This window comes from Hipposideros armiger, unplaced genomic scaffold (assembly GCF_001890085.2).
Source record: "Hipposideros armiger isolate ML-2016 unplaced genomic scaffold, ASM189008v1 scaffold_267, whole genome shotgun sequence".
Classification (NCBI taxonomy): domain Eukaryota; kingdom Metazoa; phylum Chordata; class Mammalia; order Chiroptera; family Hipposideridae; genus Hipposideros; species Hipposideros armiger.
This window is the reverse complement of record NW_017731617.1, coordinates 47,197-72,414: the sequence shown is the minus strand read 5'-3', so window position 1 is coordinate 72,414 and position 25,218 is coordinate 47,197. Positions and strand designations below refer to the sequence as shown.

The 25,218-nt window shown below is 43.4% G+C and overlaps 1 protein-coding gene across 1 annotated transcript; it reads left to right on the top strand.

The window, feature by feature from the left end:
- Positions 1-1,592: 1,592 nt before the first annotated feature.
- Positions 1,593-23,237, top strand: TNFSF15 (TNF superfamily member 15). The gene is made up of 4 exons (XM_019656854.1): positions 1,593-2,014; positions 14,482-14,524; positions 15,481-15,528; positions 19,214-23,237. The coding sequence occupies exons 1-4, from the start codon at positions 1,790-1,792 to the stop codon at positions 19,666-19,668; spliced, it is 771 nt and encodes a 256-aa protein (XP_019512399.1). The 5' UTR covers positions 1,593-1,789; the 3' UTR covers positions 19,669-23,237.
- Positions 23,238-25,218: the final 1,981 nt, after the last annotated feature.

Below are 25,218 nucleotides of genomic sequence, written 5' to 3'. Positions count from 1 at the left end.
TAGGTGCCACAGCCCCAGGGAAGGGATGTAACCTAATATCTGCCTCTTAGATCTAATGGTTTAATGGGGGCGATGGAAAAATAGTCAATCACAGTTTAGCATGAAATATTCAATGATAGGAGAAGAATGGGAAGCTATTAGAACATAGATGACCATCTCACCCAATCTTAGAGACAGGAAGCTGCAGAAAATTTTTCTACATGAAATTAAAAAATAAGAGAGTATGGTGCTATGAAGGGAAAGGACTGGAAGCTTTCACAGTGGAGGAAATAGCATGGACAACAGAGCGGCTAGTCCATAGTGCATTCGGGGGGAGTGGGGACTACAGCTTGGGCAGAGACCAGATTATAAAAGGCCTTTCCAAGTAGCCTGAAGGGTTTAGGCTGTGATATAAGCAGGAGAAATAATTGAATGGAGGTGCTAGTCAGAATGATTTCCACCAAATGCCACAGGACATCCTTAAGCTTTTTTCTTTCTGTAACCCATCTGTTTGCAGGGTCCTCTATGCATCTCCAATATCACCCTCCCTAAGTTTCAAGATCTACCTCCAACACCACCTCTTTGTCCAGGAAGACTCCCCAGCCCCTAACTGGAAGAGACGACCGCCTGCTGGGCAGAACTGGTACAGGTGTCTGTCTGTGTTCGTGCACTATACAGCAGCCGGTACAGTGTAGTGTAATGGTTAGGAGCTGTGGAGAGAGCCTGCCCAAGTCTCAATCCTGGCTTTACTGTTTACTCTCTAAGCTCCAATTTCCTTAACTGTCAAGTGTGAATAATAACATTACTACTAAGTCAAAAGTTTATCTCAGGATTAAATAATTTCATTGATACATTGAACTCACTTTGAACAGCAGCTAGCACAAAGCAAATGTTTAATAAATGTTAGATTTTGTTACATATTGTGGCTCCCCCACACACACCCAACTGTATGGGCAAGGCCTCTCACTGGCACTCAATAAACTTTGGACTCATCGGAGAGTAGAAGTCAATGTCCTCTCCTCACAGACTATGACCTCATACTCTGCTTAGACAATTAGTCAACATAGCAACATAGACTAGAAATACTCTTTCCTTTCACATGTAGTTTTGTGGGAGAGGCAAAAACCCTAAACAATGATTCTAAACCATGATTTAGAAGAACTAGAGCATCTTCCTAGCTCCTCCGTCTTAAACCCTGGATGACCTAGGACACGTGCCTTTACCTTCCAGAGCTTTGGTATTCCCATCTGTGCACTGGGAATGGGCTCCTACAAGGTTCAAAAAAAAGATGGGGGGGGGGGGGGGTTGGCAGGACTTTGCAAAGTGGTGATGTAAAGCTGATTTCCATTTCCCAGTCTGCAAGCCACACCACACACCTCCCTGTCCCTCACTTTCACTTCCAGCAGAAGCACACTCCCCAGACGGCATAGCTGGCAGGCCTCCAGTGCAGAAACAGGTATATTTTAATTTGCCCCACCCACTGACTTGATGAATTATTTTTCTCCTCCTGCAGGGACTTTCCTGACTTCCTTCTGTAAATGAAGGAAGGAGCACATGAGCACACTGTACATAAATATGTTTGGGAAGCTTTCTTCTTCTTTTTTTTTTTTTTTCTTAAACCAAACTTAGTTTCTGTTGTAGGCGGTGCATTCCCTAGCAGGGCGGGGTGCAGTGTGTTGTGGAGGGGAGAGAAAGAGAGGCCAGGGGGAGGAGTAGGCAGATTAATTCACCCACTGTGAGAGCTGGTCTATTTAATGGGGGGTCTCTCTGCCCAGGAGGAGTCAGAGCTGTCTCCAGGACCAGCAGGAGCATGGCAGAGGACCTGGGGCGGGGCTTTGGGGAAACAGCCAGCCTGGAAATGCTGCCAGCGGACGACAATTACAGGCCCAAGGCCAGAGCCCAGCAAGCAGCCAGGAGCAGCTGCACCCACTGGGCTCTCACCTGCTGCCTGGTGTTGCTCCCCATCCTGGCAGGACTCACCACCTACCTACTCATTGGCCAGCTCCGGACCCAAGGAGAGCCCTGTGCGTTCCAGGTAAGCAAGACTTCACACTGCCTTTGGGGGATTGGTGGACCTGCTGTGGGTGTCTGGCTGCTATGCAGCCCTGGACAGAGCTCCTTGCTCTAACATGCAAATGAAATGTGGAATATGAGGGGCGGAGAGGCGCAATTTGGTTTTTGTTCTCAATATTTCCAGAGAATAAATTGTCCCTGTTTATGTTTACATGGGAACAACTTCAAGCCACACATTTTTACATAATTAAAATCACAGTGCACTGATAATTCGGAAACTTTACTTTAAAAAAAAAAACAATTTTAAATTATATAATTAACACATGGTCATTGAAAAAAGTTAGAAAACACAGATATGGAAAAGAAGATAATTATTACCCATAACCCTGTGGAGGTAATCACTCTAAAATTTGGGGGTACATAATTTCATATTTATATTAAGATGGAATTATTTGAGTGTCCCAATATATTATCATTGAATTTATTATTAATAAATTAACAGCAGCATGAGGATATAGGTGGTTGTATTATATTCCTGTAAATCTATGTGCTATAATTTATTTAATCAACCCCCTTTCTTAGGTTTAAAAGAATTCTTTTTTAGTGCTCAAGAATGAAACACCTGTCATATGGTCTTTCTGGGGAGTAGGAGGTTAGGGAAGGTTGGGAGAAGTTTAGCAAAAAAAAAAAAAGTATATATATATATATATATATGTAGTCTAGGGAGAAAAAATGAGGGGGTACAGGTGTCAAGGCAAAAACATAATTCTGGACTAGAAATATCAAAAACAAAAACCTTAAAGCCTAAAAAATTGCCATTCAAGTAATACCCCTTTTAAAAACTGCTCTTGCGTAATCTGTTGATGACTGATTTACCTTCAGTCCAAAGTATGAAATTCCAGAGGAAAAAACAGGGTTTTCAGTTGGTTAAATTGCAAACCTGGCTTCTAAGCAACATTGGCAAAGCAGAGACAGGGTAAGCAAGCCGTGGCTAGTGTGTACCTCTCACCACCCCATCAGGGACAGCAAACAGACTGTGCATGGTTCAGGCAGCAGCACCCATGGCCACATGCCAGTGCTCAGAAAGTGTAGAAATATGCCGAGTGCCAGGAAATGCTGCAGAGGATTGCTGCAGGCATGAGAGGTCAGGCTGTGACCCCCGAGACCACCATGGTGCTGTTTCCTAGGGAGCCAAACTCCAGCGCCCAGGCGGCGCTCTGGGACCCAGTCCCTCATTAGCCAGAAGGAGACCATTGTTTTTGATGAGGCATTGAGTGACTCCATTAACCTGGTTCTGAAGGGAAACACTCCCTCTGCCCAAAATGGGGTATGAGGTCATCCCCCTCCCTCACCGTCTGCAGGAGCCAGAGACACCTTTGCTGATCTATGAGACCCTCATGGTCCAGAGCGGGCCAGCAATGTGCCCAGTCAGGAGGGGAGTTTGAGACACAGCTGTCACTAGGCAGGAGCCTGTGAGGGCAGGCGCTGAGTGCCTGCTCTTCTGTAAGCATTCAAGAGATGAAAAAAGCTAAAATGTCATTTGGTTGTACTTAAACCACTCTCCCTGGAGAGTGGACATGCGAGGCCATTTGGAGCTCTGGTTTGACCAGGAGATGTCCCTTTTTAGTGCGTCAGAAAAAAGGGAAAGAGAAATGGGGGTGAGGCTGAGACACATGCAGCAATGAGGTCTTGAAAAGAAACAGCTGGCCCAGTTCACAGAGGAGAGTTTAAAGAAGAACATTTAAAGAATTTAAAATGGGTTCAAAGGAAGATCTATCTGCTGAGATGCAAACAGCTTAAAGGAAACTTCAGGTCCTGGACACATCTTGGGGTTTGCAACAGTGGGAGGCTGGTCCCCAACCCTTGATCTAAAGGGGTAAAAGGAAGGAGATTTAGAGGAATACAAGGACACCTACAACGAAGGAGGGGCCTGCCTGTAGGAGCTGTGGGCTGAATAGAGGAAGGCTGGCAGTCTGCCAAAATAGCAGGGCGGGAGCAGGGAGGAGGAGCGAAAACTCGGGTCACTGCACTCCACCGGGGAAGGGTGCCCTGAGGTCATCGTCGCAGGGCACGGTGCAGGGCCAAGAAGGGCCGAGCGTGATTCCAGAGGGGCTAATGGACAACAACCAGCTCAGAGGAGACTGAAAAGGACGGGATTCAAGAAGGGAAAACTGGGTCACCAAGCAAAGCTTGGGTGGACAGAGCGGTGAAATGGCATGGCTCTTAAAACCTGAACTTTGCATCCCAGCTCAGCCACCTCTGGCCATGTGAAAATACGCATGTGGCTCATTGCTCTGAGGCCGTTTTCTTTTCTACCAAAAGAGCATATCAGCTAATATCAGTACTTCAGCACTAAAAAGGCATGTGGGAACAGTTTGTACCTCGGGAATAGGGAGAGCTATACTCACACAGTTATTGCGATATGACTGTCACTCTATGCCAGGCACCAGACAACTACCAGAGGAAACTTGATCTAGGCCTCAGGGAGCTCCAAGTCTGATGAGTGACAAGGAAATAGGCTACATACTGTGAAGTTGTAGATGTTCTCCTAGCCCGGCCTTGAGAGTAGCGCGGGTTCAGGGAAGGGCTTCTGGAGGGGGAAAGGAAGGCACCAGTGGCCTGAATCGTATACCCGAGATCCAGGCCATGACTCCGTGGCCTATCAGACAACACAGACCATTGGAAGTCACAAGGCCTGGTAATTAAGGTTATCCAGCTGGAAACCAGGCCATCTGACACCCTGCTCAGCGCTCCCCTCCACAGTGTCAGGATGCCCCTCACATTTCAAAGAGATGGCTCCCAGGTCATTCAGGGAAAAAAAGGTCTATCTGGTCTTCAAAAAGATTTATACACATTGCAAAGAGAGGAAAAAGTACTTGCAGGTTTCTAAACTAACTGCTCTAGAAAAAAAAGGAGGGAAACGGTATCTCTTCCTTTACTTCAACAGGGAGAGCGAAGCCTCTTATTTTTAATCTGCTTTTGTCTTTATGGTCTAAATTCCTCAGTTAGTAAGACCTACATCCAGAACTTGAACCCAGATCTGTCTCCTCCAAAGCCTGGAACATTCCACAAGCCCTGCAAATAAAAAGCCCCACCCATGATCTGTTTGAGTAGATTCCCCCAAACTCACCTGCAGGGCAAATAACCGTCTTACCTCCCCGCCTCCCCAATGCAGACCCATTCCATTCACATTCCAGGCCTGGTTCCCTCTTCCTCTTCACCTCTCCCTACTCAGCCCCACAGTCTTCATCTTCTGCCCACAGCCTTCAGCCAGAGCCATGGAATCTGAGATTATTCATGGGATGAGTTTTCCATTCCCACAGTGGCTCAGGCCCAAAGCAATTCAACTCTTAACACAAGGAGGATTAAGAAAAGAGGGTCTCATAGCCCTTCCAATACATTCACAGCCCCAAGGAGCAAGCCCAGTAGTAGAAGATAAGCCAGTGATAATAATAATAGTAATGATAACATGGTATGAACTCCCATTTTATATTTGTAGAGCGCTCTCACAAACATGATCCTACTGGATAGTCAGAGCAACCCAGAGATGCAGCGAGGGGATGAGAAGTGACATTTGGCAGATGAGAAACTTGAAGCGAGAGAATCTATGTGAACGCCCAAGGTCACAAGGCTGGGAGGGCACTGAGCTAGGTCTCAGAGTGGGCAGATCCAGGTCTCTTGTGGTTTCCATGTTGCCTCCTCACCCTTTCCTCCCCACTCACAGTCAAGCATTATGATCATGGAGAGAACTTCCCATCCACCCTTTTTATAGATGAAGGAATGGGTCACCCTCATGTAAAACAAGAAATTCTGTAAAGACAATCCTGGGCTTGATTCTCTACACAGAAGCCAAAATGATTCTTTGAAAACTTTCACTAGATTGCATCATGGCCCGGACCCTGGGCCTCATCCTGTACCACTCTCCCTCCTTTCTGCTGTCCTTGTCACTGGCTTCCCTCAGTTCCCCAGCACTCCACATGTGCCTCTGTTCCCAGTCTCTCCTTGGCCGCTCTGTCTGCCAGGACTGCTCTAAGGGACTTCTTCAATTCCATCCTTGTAACAACATAGAAGGTTGGCATCACTAAGAATCTTTTCTAATCTAACATAAGAAGGAGTTGAGGCTTGAGTAGAGGAGGCCCAAAAGGGCTCAAAAGGAAGAGAGTGAGCAAACTACACAAGTTCCCTGAGTTTCCGTTTTCCCTTATCACCTAGCTGACTCAAGTGCTATGAGGATTCCAAGTGACCTCGATGAGGCCCCCAGTGAGTGCCTGGCAATATGGGCACTAGGTGGATGTTTGTCCCTTTCGCTCCCCTAAATAGAAAAAGACTGAGAGATGGAAACACCCTTAGTCCAGGGGTCAGCAACTATGACCCACAGGCCAAATCTCACCCACTTCCTGTTTTTGTAAATAAAGCTTCATTGGAACGCAGCCATGCCCATTCACTTACGCACTGTCTATGGCTGTTTTCACACCACAATAATAGAGTTGGGTAGCTGTGACACAGCTATATCGCCTGCGAAGTTAATGTTTACTATGTGGTCCTTTACAGAAAAAGTTTGATGACCCTTGATCTAGACCAATCTGCTCATTTTACAGCTGAGGAAACCAAGGATAGGATATGGCAAGGAAAAGTTCAGGGTCATAAAGCAGGTCAAGCAGCAGACCCAGACCTAGATTCCAGAAAACAGGACTGACTCCGTCCTTGCTAGGTCCCCAAATCAGACATTGGAAAAGCAACAACAACTAGTGCAGGAATGTTCCAGGTTTTTATTAGCAGCAACAAAAACAGTTACCAGGACTGTTAAAAAAAATGTATTTTAAACTGGACTCTTCCTTAGGGGGTGTGTCAGGAAAGATTCAATTTGACAAACTCATTAAACAAGTTGCAGAGCAGAAATCAAAATTAGATGTGGGGCCAGCCAAGTGGCTCAGTTGGTTAAGAGCTCGCTCAAGAGTTTGAGCTCTGAGCAACAGCGGTTCAATGCCTGACCCAAGCTGAGCTGTCACTGAGCTGCCAACAGGTGGCAGGCTGGCTCAGCTAAAAAAAAAATTAGATGTGAAAAGGTTTGGGATTAAATGCCTTTAGGTGAAATGTCCATAAATATGGCATCAATTAAATACATCATGGTTCTTCCATGCAATGGGAAACTGCAGCTGACACTGTTTTGTTTTGTTTTTATTGAGTCATTTCTATATGTAACAATGGAGAATTTCTCTAAGATATGTAATTAAGGGGAAAAGCAAAGTGTATATCAGCATATAGAACATGGAACACTTCATTCTGTGAAAAAATAATACATATTTACATACATGGACATGCTTAAAAATGTACAGACTATCTCAGGAAGAGGGCAAAAGAGATGGTGACTCTGCTGGTGTCTGAGTGGGGGAACCGGGTGACTGGGCGACAACGGAAAGGGGGAGACATTTATAAACATATGCTCTTGTGCACAAAATGTGTATGCTAGCTATATAAAAAAATGGATACAGTAAAAGTGACATGTTTTAGGGTAAAATGATTTAGACTCCTGGAGAAAGGTAGATTTGCATCTTGGCAAAATCATGGGTCAGAAGTTCAAGCCCAGTTTGAATTCTTGTCTAACCACTTCTTAGCCATGTTACCTAACCTTCTTGGGCCTCAGAGTCTTTATGTATGAAACAGGGATAGTGAGAAATAAACACTTAAAAGTATCTGGCAGAAGGTACGGGATGAATAAGTGGTAATTAGGGAACTTCCCTGCTTATGGAAATTACGTCATAGAAAACAACTCTTCCTCCTGCTCTGGAATCTGCCATCACCAGGCCTGAGAGCAGGTTTTTTGGCTGGAGGGCTTTTCTTGGTCTCTGATGTTTGTCAACTATCTCCATGGCTCCTTCTCCACCCTGGTCTTGCACCCTCAACCCACATTCCAATCCATTCTTTACCCAGCTGCACCTGACCATGGCCTGGAACTGCTTTAGGTCCTTGGTGGCTCCCAAAGCCCTCAGGATGGGTCTACAGACTCCACTGGCCCACAGGGGCCTTGAGGCCAGGCCTCCATCTTCTCCAGACACTGGTCTAGCACACGCAGAGTCTGTGCTCCAGGCACAACAGAATGCACCACACTGGCTCAGCACCAAGCCTGGAGCAGAGTGGGCACTCATTGCTGTGCAATGAATTGTCAGTGATGTCGTAGGGGGCATTACTTCCCAGGGTTGTACCAGTGCTCCATCTCTGTCCTTCCCTTCCAGGTCCTATTCCTAGAATCATCTGCATATACTCTCTCCCACATTCCCCTTGGGTCCCTCCAATCTCACTTCCACCTCTTCCTGAAAATCCCTGCAGGGCTTTTGGCCTTTGTTCCTTGCACCCCTCTTCCCCATCACACACCTGCTCATGAGATATCCTCATCTCCTCCCAAAACAGGAGCGATGCTATATAAAACCATAGCGATGCTAGCTCAGGCTTCAGAGTTACACAGACTTGAGGGAAAGCCATGGGTCCACCACATCACAGTTGTGACCTTATAACAACTTATTATATGCCAGACTCCATCCTAAGTTTTATATTCAGGGTTTTGAGAATAGCAAATGAGATCATGTCTAAAAGTCCTTCATGTGGTGTCTGGGATATAAACACGTACAATACATGTTTGCTGGTATTACCAGATGCATCATCTCAGCTAATTCTTGAACTGGCACAGTGAGAAAAGTTCTACTATCATCTCCATTTTAGAGGTGATGAAACTGAGGCTTAGAAAAGTTCAGTCACATGCCCAGTCACACAAATAGAGAGTGACACTGGGGTTCAAACCCACCATATACATCCCTCGTAGCCACTATGCTAATCCGCCTCTGGGTATAAGCCCAACAAATTACTCACCACCTGGGGTAGTCAGAAGGCTTTTCCAATGACGCCCTGAAAGTCTCCATCGAATAGTAAGTGCTCAATAAATGCTAGCCCCCTTCCTCTCCTGAGAGCACCTAGCTGTACCTGGCACACAGAAGACACTTGTTAAGTGTTTGCTGGATGGAGAGAAGGATGGAGGGATGCACAAGGTACCTGACATCCCTAAGCCTTACATTCTCTGGCCAGTAAATGAGGAGGTTAACATATTGTCGCCATAGCGCTGTGCTGCTAATTCTTCAAGGAGATATCCAAAAAGCTATTGCCATAAAGTAGATGCTCACCTTGGAAGAGCCCTTTTATCTCACTCAAGCTGTTTCCTCTGTTGGCATGAGGACAAAATAGTCCCCTTTCAGTGTTTTCTAGAGGAAACCAACAGAGAGTTGAGATAAAAGTGCTTTGTAAATTGCAAAACACAGAGCACTCAGTGGTGCTGCCTCTGCTGTAGCCTCAGGAAGCCCTGGCACACCTGGAAGAGAAGCCCAGCTCACTCCAAAGATCAAGCTGTGTGCAGAGGGCAGAGAAACCTAGGTAGTGCAGGTGAGCTGTGCAAGTGCAAAGGAAGGGAGAGTGGGCAAGCTGTGGGTGGAGAGCGAGCTGTGGGTGTCAATCCCAAACATCCCCTGCAGCTCCTAGCTGCGGATTCCAGGATCTATTTCTTCGTCTGATACAGTAAATACACATAACACTCAATGCCCAGCGGTCCTCAGGGTCCTCACCCAAACAGACCACACACTGCCCAGCTGCAGCAGCACAATGGCTGCAAGAGGTCATCTCTCCCAGCTTGCTCTCTTTAATGAGGTCCAGCAGCTGACAGCAGCAACTAGCTTAGGTTTTGAAATGCTTGCTGGGTACATTCCATTCCCTCAAGCCCTTTGCATTCCGAAAGGGCAGAAGTCCAGAAGCAAACTGTGGACTGAGAAAACCTCTCCTGTTGGAAGAAGGAGGAAGCTTTCCAGAGCTCCTAGGGATCCAAATCTGAGACATAAGAGTTGCTTCTGTTTATCACTGAAATGGTGAAACCAAAGGGAAGCTCTATGGAACCAACAACACATACCACAAGCACTTGTTGAGCCCCAAAAAAGAAGGAAAATGAATTGGATATCCATTTCACGTGTATGGTCTTCCTGAGCCGTCACAATAGTTATGGGAGGAAAGAACCATTGTCTGCTGTTATTGATGAGGAAACAGTCTCACTGAGGTTAGGTGACATGCCAAGGTCAGACTACTAGGAAATTAGAGCTGGGATTTCCACGTTTGCTCTGCCGCAAACACCATATTCTTCGCTTTACACCTCTCGGAATGTTGCATGTAAAGCCCTGTCTGACGCACCTTAGCAGATGATGAAATGGCCTTGGAATGAAACATTTCTAGGTAGGATTTATCCCTGTGCAAGTGCAATTCGGGAGAAGCCAGAGGAAAAGACAAAGAGGCAAATGTCTGTGTATTTCTCCTAGAGGTGCTGGGAGGATAACATGGGTCATACATAGAACACGTAGGCCTTTGCAATTGTAGCATTTCTGAGGGCAATAAATGGATATCTCTTCCTGTTTATGAATATACTAGAGAGTGACTATGGGACATGGGAGAAGGGCTGAACGGGTCATTCGTTACAATACTCTCAAGGGGTTTTTCTGGGGAAATGCCAGTAAGAGAATCTCAAAGACAATCTTGCTCAAGCTCGATTGTCCGTTGTATGTGCTCAGCTAATGTGTATGGGGATCCTGATAGGTGCTAAAGGTTCAGATCCCAAACCACCATTTACTCTTTGACCCTTGGCTTACAAAGTCTATGAAAAGGTGATACACTCCTTTGAGACTAACTGGAGTATCAGATGAGGAACACACATAAACACTCAACACAGGACCCAGCACCCAGTGAGCACTCAACTAGGTAGTAGTCTCCTTTCTCCATCTTCCTTCTTTCCTATTTGAAGTATTAGAATAACTCCAAAAATGCCTACAGTAATAGGTTATGGTTAGTTTGAGTCAGGGATTACCAATCAACATACCAAAAAAAAGCTATGCTATGAAGAAAAAAAGAAAGAAAATCAAATGAGAGTGAAAATTCCCTGACCTCTAGGAGAAAAGGAGCAAAAAGCCCCAGCTTGTTTTAGCTTGGTCTAATAAATGCCAGTGATGGCAGGTATCCACCATCCCACTAACGTATGTGCCCATGGGCATACACACTGGCCTTTTCTGGCTCTGACTCCTGGCCGGAGCTTGCAACTTTCAACAAACATTCCGGGAGCCATGCCTATGCTCCAAGAAGAGCCTCATGAAAACCTGTAGAGGCCCCAGTCCTAAAATATTCAGCTACCCACCTCTACATAACTAATTTTAAAAATTTAAACAAAAACTCAAAACTTTGCATGTATTCTAAAATAAAAAGGTCTCTCGCCTAGTTTTTTTTGGATTGCAAAACTCTGGCTAAAGTCACTGACGCCAAATCTTAGTCCATCATCTGCTCTCTTTTCTACCTGTCTTTCTGATGCCCAAGATCAGTGCATTCTACAGGCTGCCTCATCCAGTGGAAGTGCCAGGCCCTGGCTGAGGCACTAGGAATAAAGTGGTGAGCAAGACAGATAGACTGGGTTCGTGCTTGCATGCAGCTTGAATTCTACTTGAGAGAGAGAAGCAATAAACACACAAATGAGTAATATCACTTTAGGGAGTGACACATGCTCAGGAGGGGAATAAATTTGGATCCTGGGTCTCAGCCAGTAGTTTGAGAAGGCATTTAAAGGGGAATAAACCACATTCTTAGGGGGTGCTCTTGAATGCCTTGTCTATTCAGATTCGGAGGTCAATGTGGCAGTGACCAGCCTCCTTCAGGAGCCACCGGCTCCCAGTTGTCCCCAGAGTAACCCGGAAGCAATGGAGATGAGTCAGGGTTGGAAGACAGTAAGACGTTTGACGGGCCTGTAGTTGCCAGCAACCACCTGGCAAAGAAGCAATGAGCCAGCAGAAATGCATAGACCTTTCCCTAAACAAGCTACGCCTTCTTCCTCTCAAATCGCCTATTCATTCATTCCTGCTTTCTGTCACAATAATCTTCCTCCCGTGATCCGCAGAGTCATTATTAAGAAAAGCAGCAGTGGAAGGCTTTCAATGCTGTTTTTGGAAAGAGAGTCCCGGCTGATGTTCGTGGGGCCTCTGGGAGCGCTGTATTTTTCAACACCTGCCAACTGGCTCTACCACAGCCTCCAGGTGTATGGGGGCACACTAAGGCCACTAAAATCCATATATGAAAATACAATCTGCGCCCAAGTTACAGAAATCCAGCAGAGCAAATAGGGACATGTGTTCACATCCCAAATACATGTTAATGACAAGGGGACTGTGAGCCAAAACAAATCCTTTGAACTCGTAGCTTGAGTGTCTTCTTAGACAAAAATAAGAAGGATATTCAAGAAGATTTCTCAGCAGAATGAATGAGGCAGAGAAGGCCAACCAGGGAAGGCACCATACTCTATACAAGGGAATGCAAGCATGCCCCGCCCTCTCCCCACCCCAACACACACACTCTCTTTGAGAACCCCACCTCCAGTTTTCTGCCTTGCCAAAGAACTGATTCTTCATCAGCTCTGTCAATCGCAAATAAGGAAACAAGCTACATAAATAAGCTTGTTTCTAGGCTGCTTCCCCACACCACAAACCCATCAGATTTATTGATGTTGGACAAGTTGTTACATCAATTGGGTTTAGGTTTCCAGAGACCACTGTCTTCATGACCCTATGCTAAGTGTAGGTAATGTGTCCACCTAGCAACAGAAATCTTTGCAGTTTTCCGACAGCTCCCATGCTCTGCTGGGCCTCCTTTCTCTTGCACAAGCTGTTGGCCTTGTCATTTCAAATGGTCATTACCTTTTATCACCTGGCTAATACCTGTGGGACCTGTAAGACAGTTCAGGGGTAATTTCCCAATTCCCCCACCTCTGGGACTGGGATGGTAAATAGGGACTTTGAATGTCAATATAAATGTCTCAATAAAGTGATGCTTTAGAAAAAAGCTAAGAGATGGATTAGAGAAAAGGAGACACCAAGTGCAGGAAAGGCTCTTAAGGTGGTTTTTGGAAGAATCCAGGAGAGCAACATGCTGAGGCCTGAAGTGGAGGCATGAAAGAGAAAAACTGCAAAATAAAAATGACAGTTTGGGTTTGAGGAAGAAGAAAGAAGCAAATTTCAGGCCTGGTAACTGGGAGGAAGCAGTTGTGGCACCATTAACAGAATTAGGAAGCAGAGAAAAGAGAGCTGGAGAGAGCATGAAGTCAGTTTGTCAATCAAAGACAAGATCGTTGCCCTCAAGAGGGCTTCCAGTAGCGTTAGGCCATGTGGCTTGGGAGTAAAAAGGTCCTGATGGTCTGGGTTCTAACAAATTCACTGTTATCACAAAACTGTTCACAGACCTAGTCTTGGAAATGGCACAGAGACAAGCACGCAGCCACACATGTGCATGTGGAGACATCCATGCACATAGCACCACACTACATAGATGCAAAAACGTTTTCTCACCGATGGAGCTTCTCCTGTCATACTCACACAGACACAAAACTCCTCATTCAAGTTCACTCACACACACACACACACACACACACACACACACACACACACACACAGGTTTTAAGATGTAAAACTGAACAAGTGTCCATGGTAATGTAAGGATCACTGTTCATGGGGACTGAGCAGTTACAAGAACCAAATCAGAAGACTCTGGGTTGAGTCAAAATCATATTAGAGAAGATTATTTGGAAACATTGCAAAATGTAAGATGGTGATTTTGTACCTAAGCTAAGAGCCCTAGTTTTGCTTCTGAGCTTTCTATGCAGGCATGTGAATGGTGGTTTCTTCAATTTTTGTGCATTCTGTGTATTGACTCATACATTTTCTGAGTTGATCCTCATCTCAAACCTGGGAGTTATATAGGGCTATGAATATGTAAAATTTCCATTTTAGAAATGAGGGCACCAAAGCTCAGAGGAGAAAAGTGTCTTGCTCAAGGTCATATGTCAATAAATGATGGAAATTAGGATTCAAATCCAGGTCTGTCTCCCTCCGAAGCAGTTACTCTTCTATTATCTGAAATGGTATCTGAAATGGTTCACAAACTAGGATTGCAATGAATAAAGTCATCACATATTGCAAGGAAAGAAGGAAGAATTGCATAGGTTGATGAGAAGAAGAACATAGTCATTATTTCTTTTTCTGTATCTTATTTAAAAAATAGTTCCAATTTTTAAACTATGGTGGGGAAAAAATAGTAAAGCAAGTGCCATTACTTGTTCAAATGATAGAAGCAATGACAAGATGTCAGAGTGATCTAAAATAGAACAGGAAATGTTCTCAGGACAGAACTTTAAAGTTGAGCTTCAGAGACAAGCATAACAGAGAGGAAGGTCCTCAGGGTGCTGGAGGAGGAAGGGGAGAGCTTGGGTACAAGATTACCATCAACCAAATATTCGCATTCCCATGCCCTTCATCCCAGAGTACCCAGGTTGGGTAGCAGCAGCATCTTAATCATACTCATGCCACAGGCGGCTGTGTGAGTATTGATATCAAAAGAACCACAGATGATCTGAACCATATCTTTCTTTCCCAATAGACTCCAAAAGGACAGGAGTTTGGACCCTCACATCAGCGAGCTTGTAAGTATGATCTCATTTTATGCCTTTTCTAGTGGGAAACAAGATCACATCGAGTAGTTCTGGTATTTAGGAGGTTCAGAGGGATGCAAGCAAAGAGAAGTAAGGGGACCTCCTCAGCCACCAAGAAGGCAAATGTTGCCATGGCCGAGCGCATGGCCCACGGAGCTGATGACCTTTGGGCAAATAATTTCGCCTGTTTCTGTCTCAGTTTACACGCCTATAAAAGTGTTTATAATAGTACCTACCTCCCAGGGGTAGTGTAGATTAAATTAGTTAAATCCTATAAAGATATTAGAGTCATGCCTACCACATCAAAACATGCAATGGGGCTTTTCTTTTTATCATCAACATCGTTTTCTCTGCAGTTAGAATACTTTGTCTAATATGATAATCTCTGAAAACCAAATAGAAATTCTGAGGTCTTTTGGAGAACTGACAGAGAAACAGTAGACCAGAGAGGGAAAGAGCTGTCAAGGTCCTATAGCTACAGAGTGGTTCCCACTCCATTCTCTTAGGTCATCTAGATGCCTCAGTGGATATGGTTAAAGGACTATGGAAGAGGCAAAAAGCCAATTAACTCCCACAGAAGCAATAGGAGGAAAGGAGAGGCAAGGTGCATTTTATTGAGCACCAACCATATGCCAGGAAACATCCTGAGCACTTTCCACCCATGGTAAGAATTCATGTGCCCATCTCAGAGATGAGAAAACAGAGTCTCAGACAGTTTAGAGAACTTGCCCAAAGTCATGGGCCAACATTCATTTGTGTTTAAGACTCTTTCTCCTGAGGCTCCCCATCCCTGAAAAAAGACAAAAACCTGCAAAGAGTGGAACTGGACCAAGATGGAGGAAAGGAATGTTTCTCTCCAGCTGCAGACACCGTGCAACTCTCCAAATGCTGCCTTCACTCTTGTCACCCTCTGACTCATACAAAGCATGTTTCTCCTTTCCTTACAGATGTACCTCCCAGAGCTGGTGGAGATAAACCAAGGGCACACCTGACAGGTAATTCTCCCTGGTGTGTTTTCCAGGAGACCATGGGCCATGTACCTGAGATTTCTTTCAGCATGTTTGCCAAAACTCATTCTAATAGCTTTAAGCTGGAAACTACACCCCTTGGTAAACAGATACCCTCTCAGCCAAGGGTTTTCAGATGTCTTCCTTCCTTAAGAGAACTAAAGGACCATGTCTCTTGGGCATTTTCTTTCAGATTCTGCCAGCGTGCTTTCTTTTCCCTACTATTTCTCTCTTTCATTAATATAGTCAGTCATTCAGAAATGGCTCTCCTCAGACGCTGAGATTCACGTAATTCTGAATGATGCTCTGAGTTGCCAATTTATCAAGTCCATCTGTGCCCTACTCAAAATTATTGGACATTTACATTCAGCTAGGTATTTCCAAAGAATTTCCATGATGTGAATAGATTAAGAGCCATCTCATAATATCACCAGTTGGCCAGCTCCCCAAGTCTAGTATCAAAATTCCTGGCATCTCACACTTGGAGTTGTATATACCTCTAAGAATTCAGAGAAATGAGCAAGACAGTGCGGAAAGATGTTAACCCATTGGGGGGAAAGAAAGAAAGAAAAAAGAAAAGAAAGGAAAAGAAAACAATGAAAAGAAAAGAAAAAGAGAAAGAAAAATTGAAAAACAAGAGTTAAAAAGCAAGCATACCCTCCTGACCTATTAGAAAATTTGAACCCACAGGATATCCTTGGGTTCAAGACATTTGTCTTAATGTTTAATGAAGAGGAAGCTGTTTGTGGGGAGTCCCGAGTAAGGATGCCAAGTTGCCATCATTTACCACTCACATATAAGAATAGGAAAGATTGAACAGGCTGGGCAGGAAAATCCAAAAAATTGAGTATGGAGATGCCACCGTTCTTCCTACTGAATGGAGGAGAGAAGAGAAACTGGTGAGGGAATCCAGGCTCTATTGGAACTCTTAATATATTCCAGATGCTGTGGTAGGCATTTTACATCTATGATTTATTTAATCTGCATATTAGCTCAATGAGATGGGGAAACTGAGGTTTGGGCAACTAAATTCACTTGTTCCAAGTCACATGACTAAGAAGAGCTGAGATTTGAACTTGATTCTCAGAAGTGCATTGTTTCCATTACAACGTACTTCCTACCCAAAATCCTACTTGCCACTATGTTGACATAGCTAATTGCATACCAATTGAACAGAACTTGCTTTATCTGTAGACTAAATGACTTTTGCTTTGTGTGATGTGGGAGGGATTTTTTTTTAAAGATTTTTATTGGGGAATTGGGGAAAGAGAACTGTTCTTCAGTCTAGTTGTGGAGGACATTGCTTCACTGGCCCATGTTGGCACCATCATTGCGCTCTTCCCAGGCGAGGCAGATCAGTCGCTGGCTTCTGGACAGCCGCTCACAGTGGCTTGAGGGCCGCTCACACTGGCTGCTGGCCACACAGGGTAGCTTATAGCAACCCACTGCATCAGGGGCTGCAGCCTACACCGTCGACAGCGACTCACCACAGCCCAGCTCCAGGTTGAGCTGTTGTTCAGCATCTTAGCTGTAGAGGGCAGTGTCACTGGCCCTCATATGTGGGATCCGAACCGGAGCCCTCTGACATCCCAAGCCAGCTCTTAACCAACGCACAACTTGGCTGGCCGGGTTTTTCTTCTTTAATCTGCTGCATCACCAAAAAAGGAGTCAAGACTACCGTGCTGACTAATAAAAATGCTTTTCATAGATTGTCCAAAGAAGCAATAGGGCTCTCCAGAGGCCACTTAGTGCAGGGGCCAGGGGAGACCACACACATTCTGAACATGTGTCATAGTTGCAAAAGAAACCATAGTCCAGTCAGCTATGGGAAAAGTGCTTCAGAAAAATCTAGGAACCAGGTTTCTCATCAACCACCAGGTGTGAAGGTTGCTAAATGCTTCTTTAAACATAACTTGTCCCCTAACTGTGACTGACATAATGGTGATTACTGTGGATTTCAAAAGTAGTTGTAGGAAATTAAAATGTATTTTTCCTGAAAAGTATTTGTTTTATGGCAAATTATCTTATTTGAAATGACGGTTTGATTTTTTTTTCTGCTATAGACATACTTCATGAACGTATTCATTCATAGGTTCTATATAATGTATATTTGTAAATAATGCAAACAGAAGAATATATAAAATGAAATAGACTTATTTTTAAATAGTCAAAACGAAAGATGCTAGTTGATTTGGGGAAAGAAAATAAATATATATTGCGTAATTCTGTATCCAGCCAGCAGAATAAAAATGTCCATGTCTCTTTCATTTACTTGATCTTCAGAGCAAGTCTACAGGGGAGCTTTATCTTCAGTTCACAGACAGGAAATTAAGACACAGAGAGGAGAAGGCACCTGCATAGCTGATTAATAACCTAACATGTTGTAGAGTCAGGATTGGAATAGGGCTTAAGTGGTCCAGAGCCTTGGTCGTTTTCACTCCACGAGTCAATTACACTGGCTTTTATTTTGGCCTGTCAACGCAGGAAAAGCATTTCCAAAATGTTCCGCATCTCTGGTTCCAATATTTTCCCTGCATGCTAATTTTTTGTGTTTTTAATTAATTACTGCCTCTGTTTCATGTAGCTTAGGACCACGATGTTAAAAGGGAGTGACAGGAAACATCTGACTCTCTCTGGAATGTTCTCTCTTTGTAGCAGAGCATATCTGAAACAAAAAGCCTAATAAAAGCAAATGTAGTTTAGAGAATACCCCTAGTAGCTAGGGATTTTATACACACCATGTCTTTTAATTCTTTCCATGGGCATTATCTCCTTTTTTTTAAAGGAAAGGAATGCCAAATAAAAAAAAATCCTGACATAGTAAGAAGAGAGTTTATGAAAAAGGATTATTGTGGGGGCTGGGGGACAGAGGGAGGGAAAGGACTATTGCAATAGGAGAGAGGTCAATTGCAATAGCGAGATGATCCTGTGACCATAAATTCTGCAGTGTCTCAAGAGTTAAGCTGAAAGGGTTTTTTTCTTTTATAGAGAGGAGTAAACAGTGCTAGAAAGAAGCAGGTACACAGAAGGGGGAAGAAAGTTTGGCATAATGGGAGCAGAGAATGTTTTGCTCTGAGGCCAGCCTGCTGTCAGGAGAGTCTGTGTACTGGCTCGGGCTGAGAATGAGCAAAATTTCAGGGGTCTGGAGGAACTAGAAGAGTTTAATCAAAGTTTGGTTAGCAAGCATTTTGTTCTGATGAATTAGTACGGATCAAACAGTTCAGCTAATCATTTATGAGGCAAAGAATGGGAAATTGGAGGGTCTGGTGGCTAGCCTTGTGGTAGCTAAACAAGCGAGACTATCTACAAGTCTTACCTAAGTCATTTGGGGAAGAGTGGTTCTTTGCAGTAAGCTATTTTCTGAAACACAAATGAGTGAGATTTCTTACCCTTCACTGTTCTCCAGGATCACAGTGCTCAGGTAAAATTGTAAATTATCAGATAAGAAGACTCAAGCTCAGAGAGGCAAAACAATTTACCCCAGGCCACTGACCTAAGATGCCACTCTGAACAAATGTCCACACACATAACCTCCACTCATGCCTTCTCAAGCAACTTCTTAGCTATTGCTTTTATTCAACCATTTTACTCTTTAAAAATTATCTGAGACACTTTTTTGCAAAGTCCACAGGTTTCAACACATGCAAATTAAACCTCTCTCTTGTCTTTGCAGTTGTGAGACAAACTCCTACACAGCCCTTGATAAATCAGTTCCCAACTCTGCATTGGGAACATGAACTTGGGTTGGCCTTCACCAAGAACCGGATGAATTACACCAATAGATTCCTGGTGATCCCAGAGTCGGGAGACTACTTCGTTTACTCCCAGATCACATTCCGAGGTACCACATCCAAATGTGGGGAAATTAGCCAAGGCAGCCGACTGAACAAGCCAGAAGCCGTCATCGTGGCCATCACCAAGGTGACAGACAGCTACCCTGATCCCACCCAGCTCCTAATGGGGACCAAGACAGTGTGTGAAATAGGCAGCAACTGGTTCCAACCCATCTACCTAGGGGCAATGTTCTCCTTACAAAAAGGAGACAAGCTGATGGTGAACGTCAGTGATGTCTCGTTGGTGGATTACACAAAAGAAGATAAAACTTTCTTCGGAGCCTTCTTGCTATAGGGGCAATGCTGATATCATTGTGTGAAGGTCCTCACCTCCTAGTTCCTAATTTTCCTCATTCATATATAACTATAGCCAGGGATTTTCTTGGGGCATTCCACAGAGATAGTGCTTTAGCTATGAAATTTAGGGCACCAAAGTTCACACTTTATATACATTACTGATGAAAATACTATTGGGTTGTCGAAAGAGTCATGACGTATATTTTTTTGTTTTTCGCCGCAAAAATGCATCATGGCTTTTCCGACAACCCAATAATTGGAAAAAGGCAGAAGAAAGCAGATATATTATTGTGGTTGCTTGGAAGAGTGGTGAGTTTCTCAATATTAAAACACTGGTCACCAAATGAATAGATGATCAACTCGGAACATTTCCACACTTGTCACCAGTGGGCCTGGTTGTTGTTCAATTTGATGATGAAGTATTTGCTTCAGTTCAGGAGCCTTGAATAAAGTCCAAAGCCCTAGAAAACAGTGTAAACCTTTCAGAGGAGAAACCCTTAATCAGTTTTCCCAAACACATACTTTAACACCTTGCTGAAAGAAAGAAAGAAAGAAAGAAAGAAAGAAAGAAAGAAAGAAAGAAAGAAAGAAAGAAAGAAAGAAAGAAAGAAAGAAGCTGGTATTTTCATGAACGTTTTCAAAAAAAAGAAATTGGTTTTCACGCTATCTATGGCAAATGAGAAAAACTACCTTTCCCTTTGTTATGTACATAGGCTTCAAAACAAGCAAGCATGAGCTCTACCTGCATATCAAAAATACAGTAGCATTTTATTCACCAGAGTTTTCTTGAGCACCAATTATGATCTGGGCCCTGCCTTAAACCAGGATACACTATGAAGAGCAAGACAGACTCTACTCAGAACTTATATGAATATCACTAGATGACTCCTGGCCAAATAAATCTCAACATAATCCAAGGACTAACTCCAAGTCCTAAAACAATATCATCTGACTGTGTTACATAAGATTCCTGGAGCACTCCTGACTATGTAAGATATCCAGCTGATTAGGTCACTCGACTCAACAAACTTGAAGAGATTTCTAGCTAACTAGACCAGCTGTACAACAAACTTGATTGATGCCAGGAGACAATGGACTTCTTCTCTGCCGGGGGAAAAGTCAGTCACCAAATCTGGAGAAGTTAACCTAGATCTGCTCTGAGGTTTGATTCACAACATTATATACAGATTGTTATGTGAGTGTTTTTCTCTTAAAATATTCTAAGGAATTTAAATATGGAACTAGCTAATCAGCTCAGCCAAGGCTTCGTCTGTGGAGGAGGGGCTAGACCTTGAGAAGGTCCCTCCTGTGCTGCAGTGGGTTCCCATCCTCTAAACTGTACCATTTTCCTGCATAAATATGCCAAGGGTAGGAGGGGCATTTCTCTCAGCCTCTGTTGATTTGTCTGTAAAACAGGAATCCACCCATTTGTTTCCCAAGATCAAATGAGTTCATGGGGATGAAACGTGTTAACTTTGAGCCTTCTGTGAAGTCTGAGAGCATATCAGTGTGACATGGGGAGTGACCTTCAGGGTCCTGGCCTCTATTATAAATGTTCCTATTGTGAGAGACCTCACAGATGGGTCTGCAAGCAACCTTGGCACCCAACTCACTCTTACTCTTGTTGCCAGGAGACTACAGAGGCACAGAGGTGTGTGATGGGGTTCTTGGGCACAGTGATTGGTGAAGCAGTATTTGATCAACATTTGTTGAGTTATAACTAACTAACCATTAATTTCCAGTTTCTCAGTTGGGAGGTTAAGGTCAGCACAGGGCTCAGTGGGATCACAGAGAAGGGTGTGGTCACCTCCACCTGGTTCAGAAGAGTCTTCAAGAAGGAAGTGAAGCCTGAGTGAGTTCTGAAAACAGGTGGGCGGACAACAGATGGCTTTGGTCGGGGAAAGGGCATCTCAGATTGAGGAATTACCCTTTACTTAAAGCAGAAAGGAAAGGTTTCTCAGTAACTACAAAACCAACTGGATAAGAGACTATTCCCTCAACCAGCTCCTAGAACAATATGTATTGGTAGATTAGGAATGTTCCATCAATGACCCTAGACTGGCCCCATGATCAGAATGAGCAACTCGTTAAGAAAATAAAATGGTCTTTCTGCATGTGCATGAGGGCATCAAGCCGCTTGGTGTGCGGGAAAGAATTTGCATGGAAGGGGCAAGAGTGGCCTGTTCATCTCCTCTGCTGAAAGGAACCCTTGTGCCAAGGCCTTCAAACCTGCCCCCTGTGCCTTAGGAGATCTGGGGCATTTGGAAGTTTATTCTAGAAATTGGTATTTCCTACTATCCTAAAAGACTTGAGGCTTTAGGAAAATCCTGCCACATATTTATTTTGCTTCTGTCATAAGCTCGTTTATTGAAGAATGTATTGTGCTTAAGTTTTCACTGCTGAATTTGTTAATTCTCTATGATACATCTTTTACTGTTCAGAAAGGCCCAGACAAATATTCCTAGTAGGACTCAAGTCAGGACTTCTGTTTCCTAGGCATTATCTCCATGGCAAGTGCCCTAGTTTTTAAAATGAAGTGGGAGAGTGCTTTTTAAGAACATGTGGTGGTTCCCTAAAAGGAGTATAGGGAATGCATTCAAAAGTTTGCAAGGAAAGAAAGGGCATGCTTACACGCTTTAGAAAATAGTTAATTTAGGGGGGAAATGCTTTACTGGTTCAATGTCTCTCAAAAGGCCAAATTGAAATCAATTCCACAAATGTTTAATGAGTACCTACTCTCCCTGGGGACACAAAGACAAATTATTTTAGTCTCAGATGTGTTCATTCTAACTACTCAGCACCTCCATTGTCTGCAGATCCTCTAATTTATTTTGGTTGTATTAGCTAATTAATTAGCTAACTTTAGGCACATAGATATTTTCTCATTACGAAAATGGGTGCCATTTAATGAAGGATGATCATTAACAAAATGATTTGTATGTACCCTAAGTGGTGTTTTCAATAGCTACCCAAGGATCATTTTCCATAAATAAAAGGGGAAATATATAATACTGTTTTCTATGGTGGAATCCATTATTATTAAGTCAAATATGGGCAGAGGTTATTATCTGCTAGACTCAAGTTTGCACAGCAACAACCCTTGAAAATATTAGAAATTTATGGATGACCCAGAGGTGTGTTGAAGAGCCTGTGTCCCTCAGCAAAAACAGGAACCATGATCAAAATGCATGGAGTCACTAGCATTTTGACCCTAGCATAGTGTAGATCTATTTGATAGAACAGAATTGCTCAAGCTACTAAAATTTCTGAATTTTATAAATAAGGCACAGCAGAAAGTGAAAAGGCACACTTTTCATATCCCAAAAAGCATCTTGTTCAGTTTAATTACAGGGCATGCCAGAGTCCTTGGCTCCATTTCTATCTTAGCTACGTCACTCTAGAGGAAATTCCACCTCTGCATTCGTCAGTAGCCCCTCTGGGTTATAAAAGTTCAACTAAATCACTGTGCACGGGGCACATCCTTTGCCAACATTCTCTTGCAAGGTATTTTCCAAGCCCTTTCCCAATCATGTTTCCATGATTATGACATTGGAGATTAATTCTTCTGGACAAGATGGCTTATGTTCTGCACCTTGCAAAATACATGCTGAAGTCTCTTACCCCAAGATGTCTTGCTCTCTTAGGGCTGAGAGTCCTGGAAGTGTTTTGCCATGTTTAGAAGAATTGTTATTTCATGTGCACCACTATCCGGGATATTACCAGCAATTGCAACATATTTGCAGCTGGGCCTGAGGAGAATTTAGTGGACTGTTGACCCCCAAATCCTTTTGCTCCTGTGGTTAGAGAGTGTGGGTCAGAACAGTCATAGCTGTGCCCTGCTCCACTCCAACAACCATATTTACAATTTCCCAAGTTCTGAGACACATTTTCCACCACCACCACCCACACACACAACCTCTTCTATCACTTTAATTTTAAGAAGAAAATACCATACCAGCCCAAACAGAAGTTATTTATTCAGGGCCACACAGTTAATAGCTGTTCTAGAGCTAGGATACTATCTTCCTGAATCATAATGCTAGGCTCACCCAATTACCTCTGCTCTCAGAAAACAGTATTCATTTTAATAACTGGAGGGGAAATTGGAAGAAGACATGAGAAATTGTATCAAATACCTATGGGATGATAGAGAAGGGGACAGGAGACTTCTTCCATGTCTCTCTGGAGGAAGGAGCTAGGGCTCATGAGTTGCAGTTACAGAGTCACCATTTCTGGCTTGATATCCAAAGGAACTTTCTCCCCAAAAGTAGAAAGTCCCCAGACAGTGATTTCTCAGTCCCCAGAGATATTCAAGCAAAGGGCTTAGCTCAAGGGTTTTGTAGAAGCCATCCTTCATTGAGGCAGGAGGAGGGATTGAGCCAAAGGAGATCTGGGGTCTTCTCCAAATCTATGATTATGCCATTTTTAATTAACTTCTGTGTGTTCTATTTGATCATTAAGAACCTGGGAGCCTCGTCAAGAGTTCAGTGGCTTCCAGCCTAGAAGTGGATGCCATTTTCCATTTGTTCAAAGAAATGTCCAACAGGAAGTAACTCTTAAGATCTTGTCTAATAGAGAATGTCATAGAATTTTAGAGCTGATGGTATCTATAGAGCTTTTCCGCTCTAAGTTACATCATGTTAAGGATGAAGAAACCCAAGCTCAGAAAGATGACTCAAATGGCCCACAGCCAGACAGTAGCTAGTAGCAGCATTGAGACTGGAGTTCCTATCTCCTGACACCAAGCCCAGCAGTCTTTCCATTTCAACCATGAAACAGTTATTTTTTGAGCATCTGTCACATGACAGCACCTAGAGGCTGGAGAGCCAAGACAAGAAGGAACACAACAGACAAGTCCCACTCTCTAGCACATATATTCAGCAGGAAGGAGACACACAATTTCAAGTAAATAAAGTAGCTGAACTTAATCAAATGATTTTATTCTTAAAGTCATTAAAATATGTAACTTTCCCCTCTTTTGTTTCAGGGGTGTAGAGATTGAATAAATGTAGGTGTTTATGTGGTTTTAGTGATAAGCCTCATGTGCATTCATTGAGTTTATGTTTTATGTTAAAACGTCACAATCCCAAAGTAAACTGCATATTGTACACTGTTGGGTATGTACTTCACTTGTACACAGTCCATGTCTTTGGGCACTACTGTGTCAATTCCAATCTCTGTGAATGAAATGTTGTATGTTTTCATGTATTTAATAGATGTAACTTAATAAATTGGCATTGAAAGGCACAGAATTTTAATAACTGGGTCCATCTTTTATTAATCTGTTCATTATTTTTTTTTCTCAATGAAGGTCTCTGGGTAACCTCTTGGGGTTTTAAAAATGCACCTCGTTCTCCATGTACTTGAAGAAAAATGGCAACTGATTTTCATAGGTTATAATAAATCTTATAACAAATTGACTGTGAAACCCCATAGATTGTACCACTGCTCAGATGAGGCGAGAAAGAGAGAGAAGACCCCCCCCACACTGAGTTTCTTTTATGAATCATGAGGCTCTGTAGTTAAGTGGCATAAACTCATATCCAGC

Bases quoted from the DNA above. Each gene is read 5' to 3' on its own strand.
- TNFSF15 (XM_019656854.1), top strand. From the start codon at position 1,790: ATGGCAGAGGACCTGGGGCGGGGCTTTGGGGAAACAGCCAGCCTGGAA. The intron at 14,525-15,480 runs GTAAGTATGATC...CTTTCCTTACAG, and splicing joins ACCCTCACATCAGCGAGCTT to ATGTACCTCCCAGAGCTGGT. The intron at 15,529-19,213 runs GTAATTCTCCCT...TTGTCTTTGCAG, and splicing joins ACCAAGGGCACACCTGACAG to TTGTGAGACAAACTCCTACA.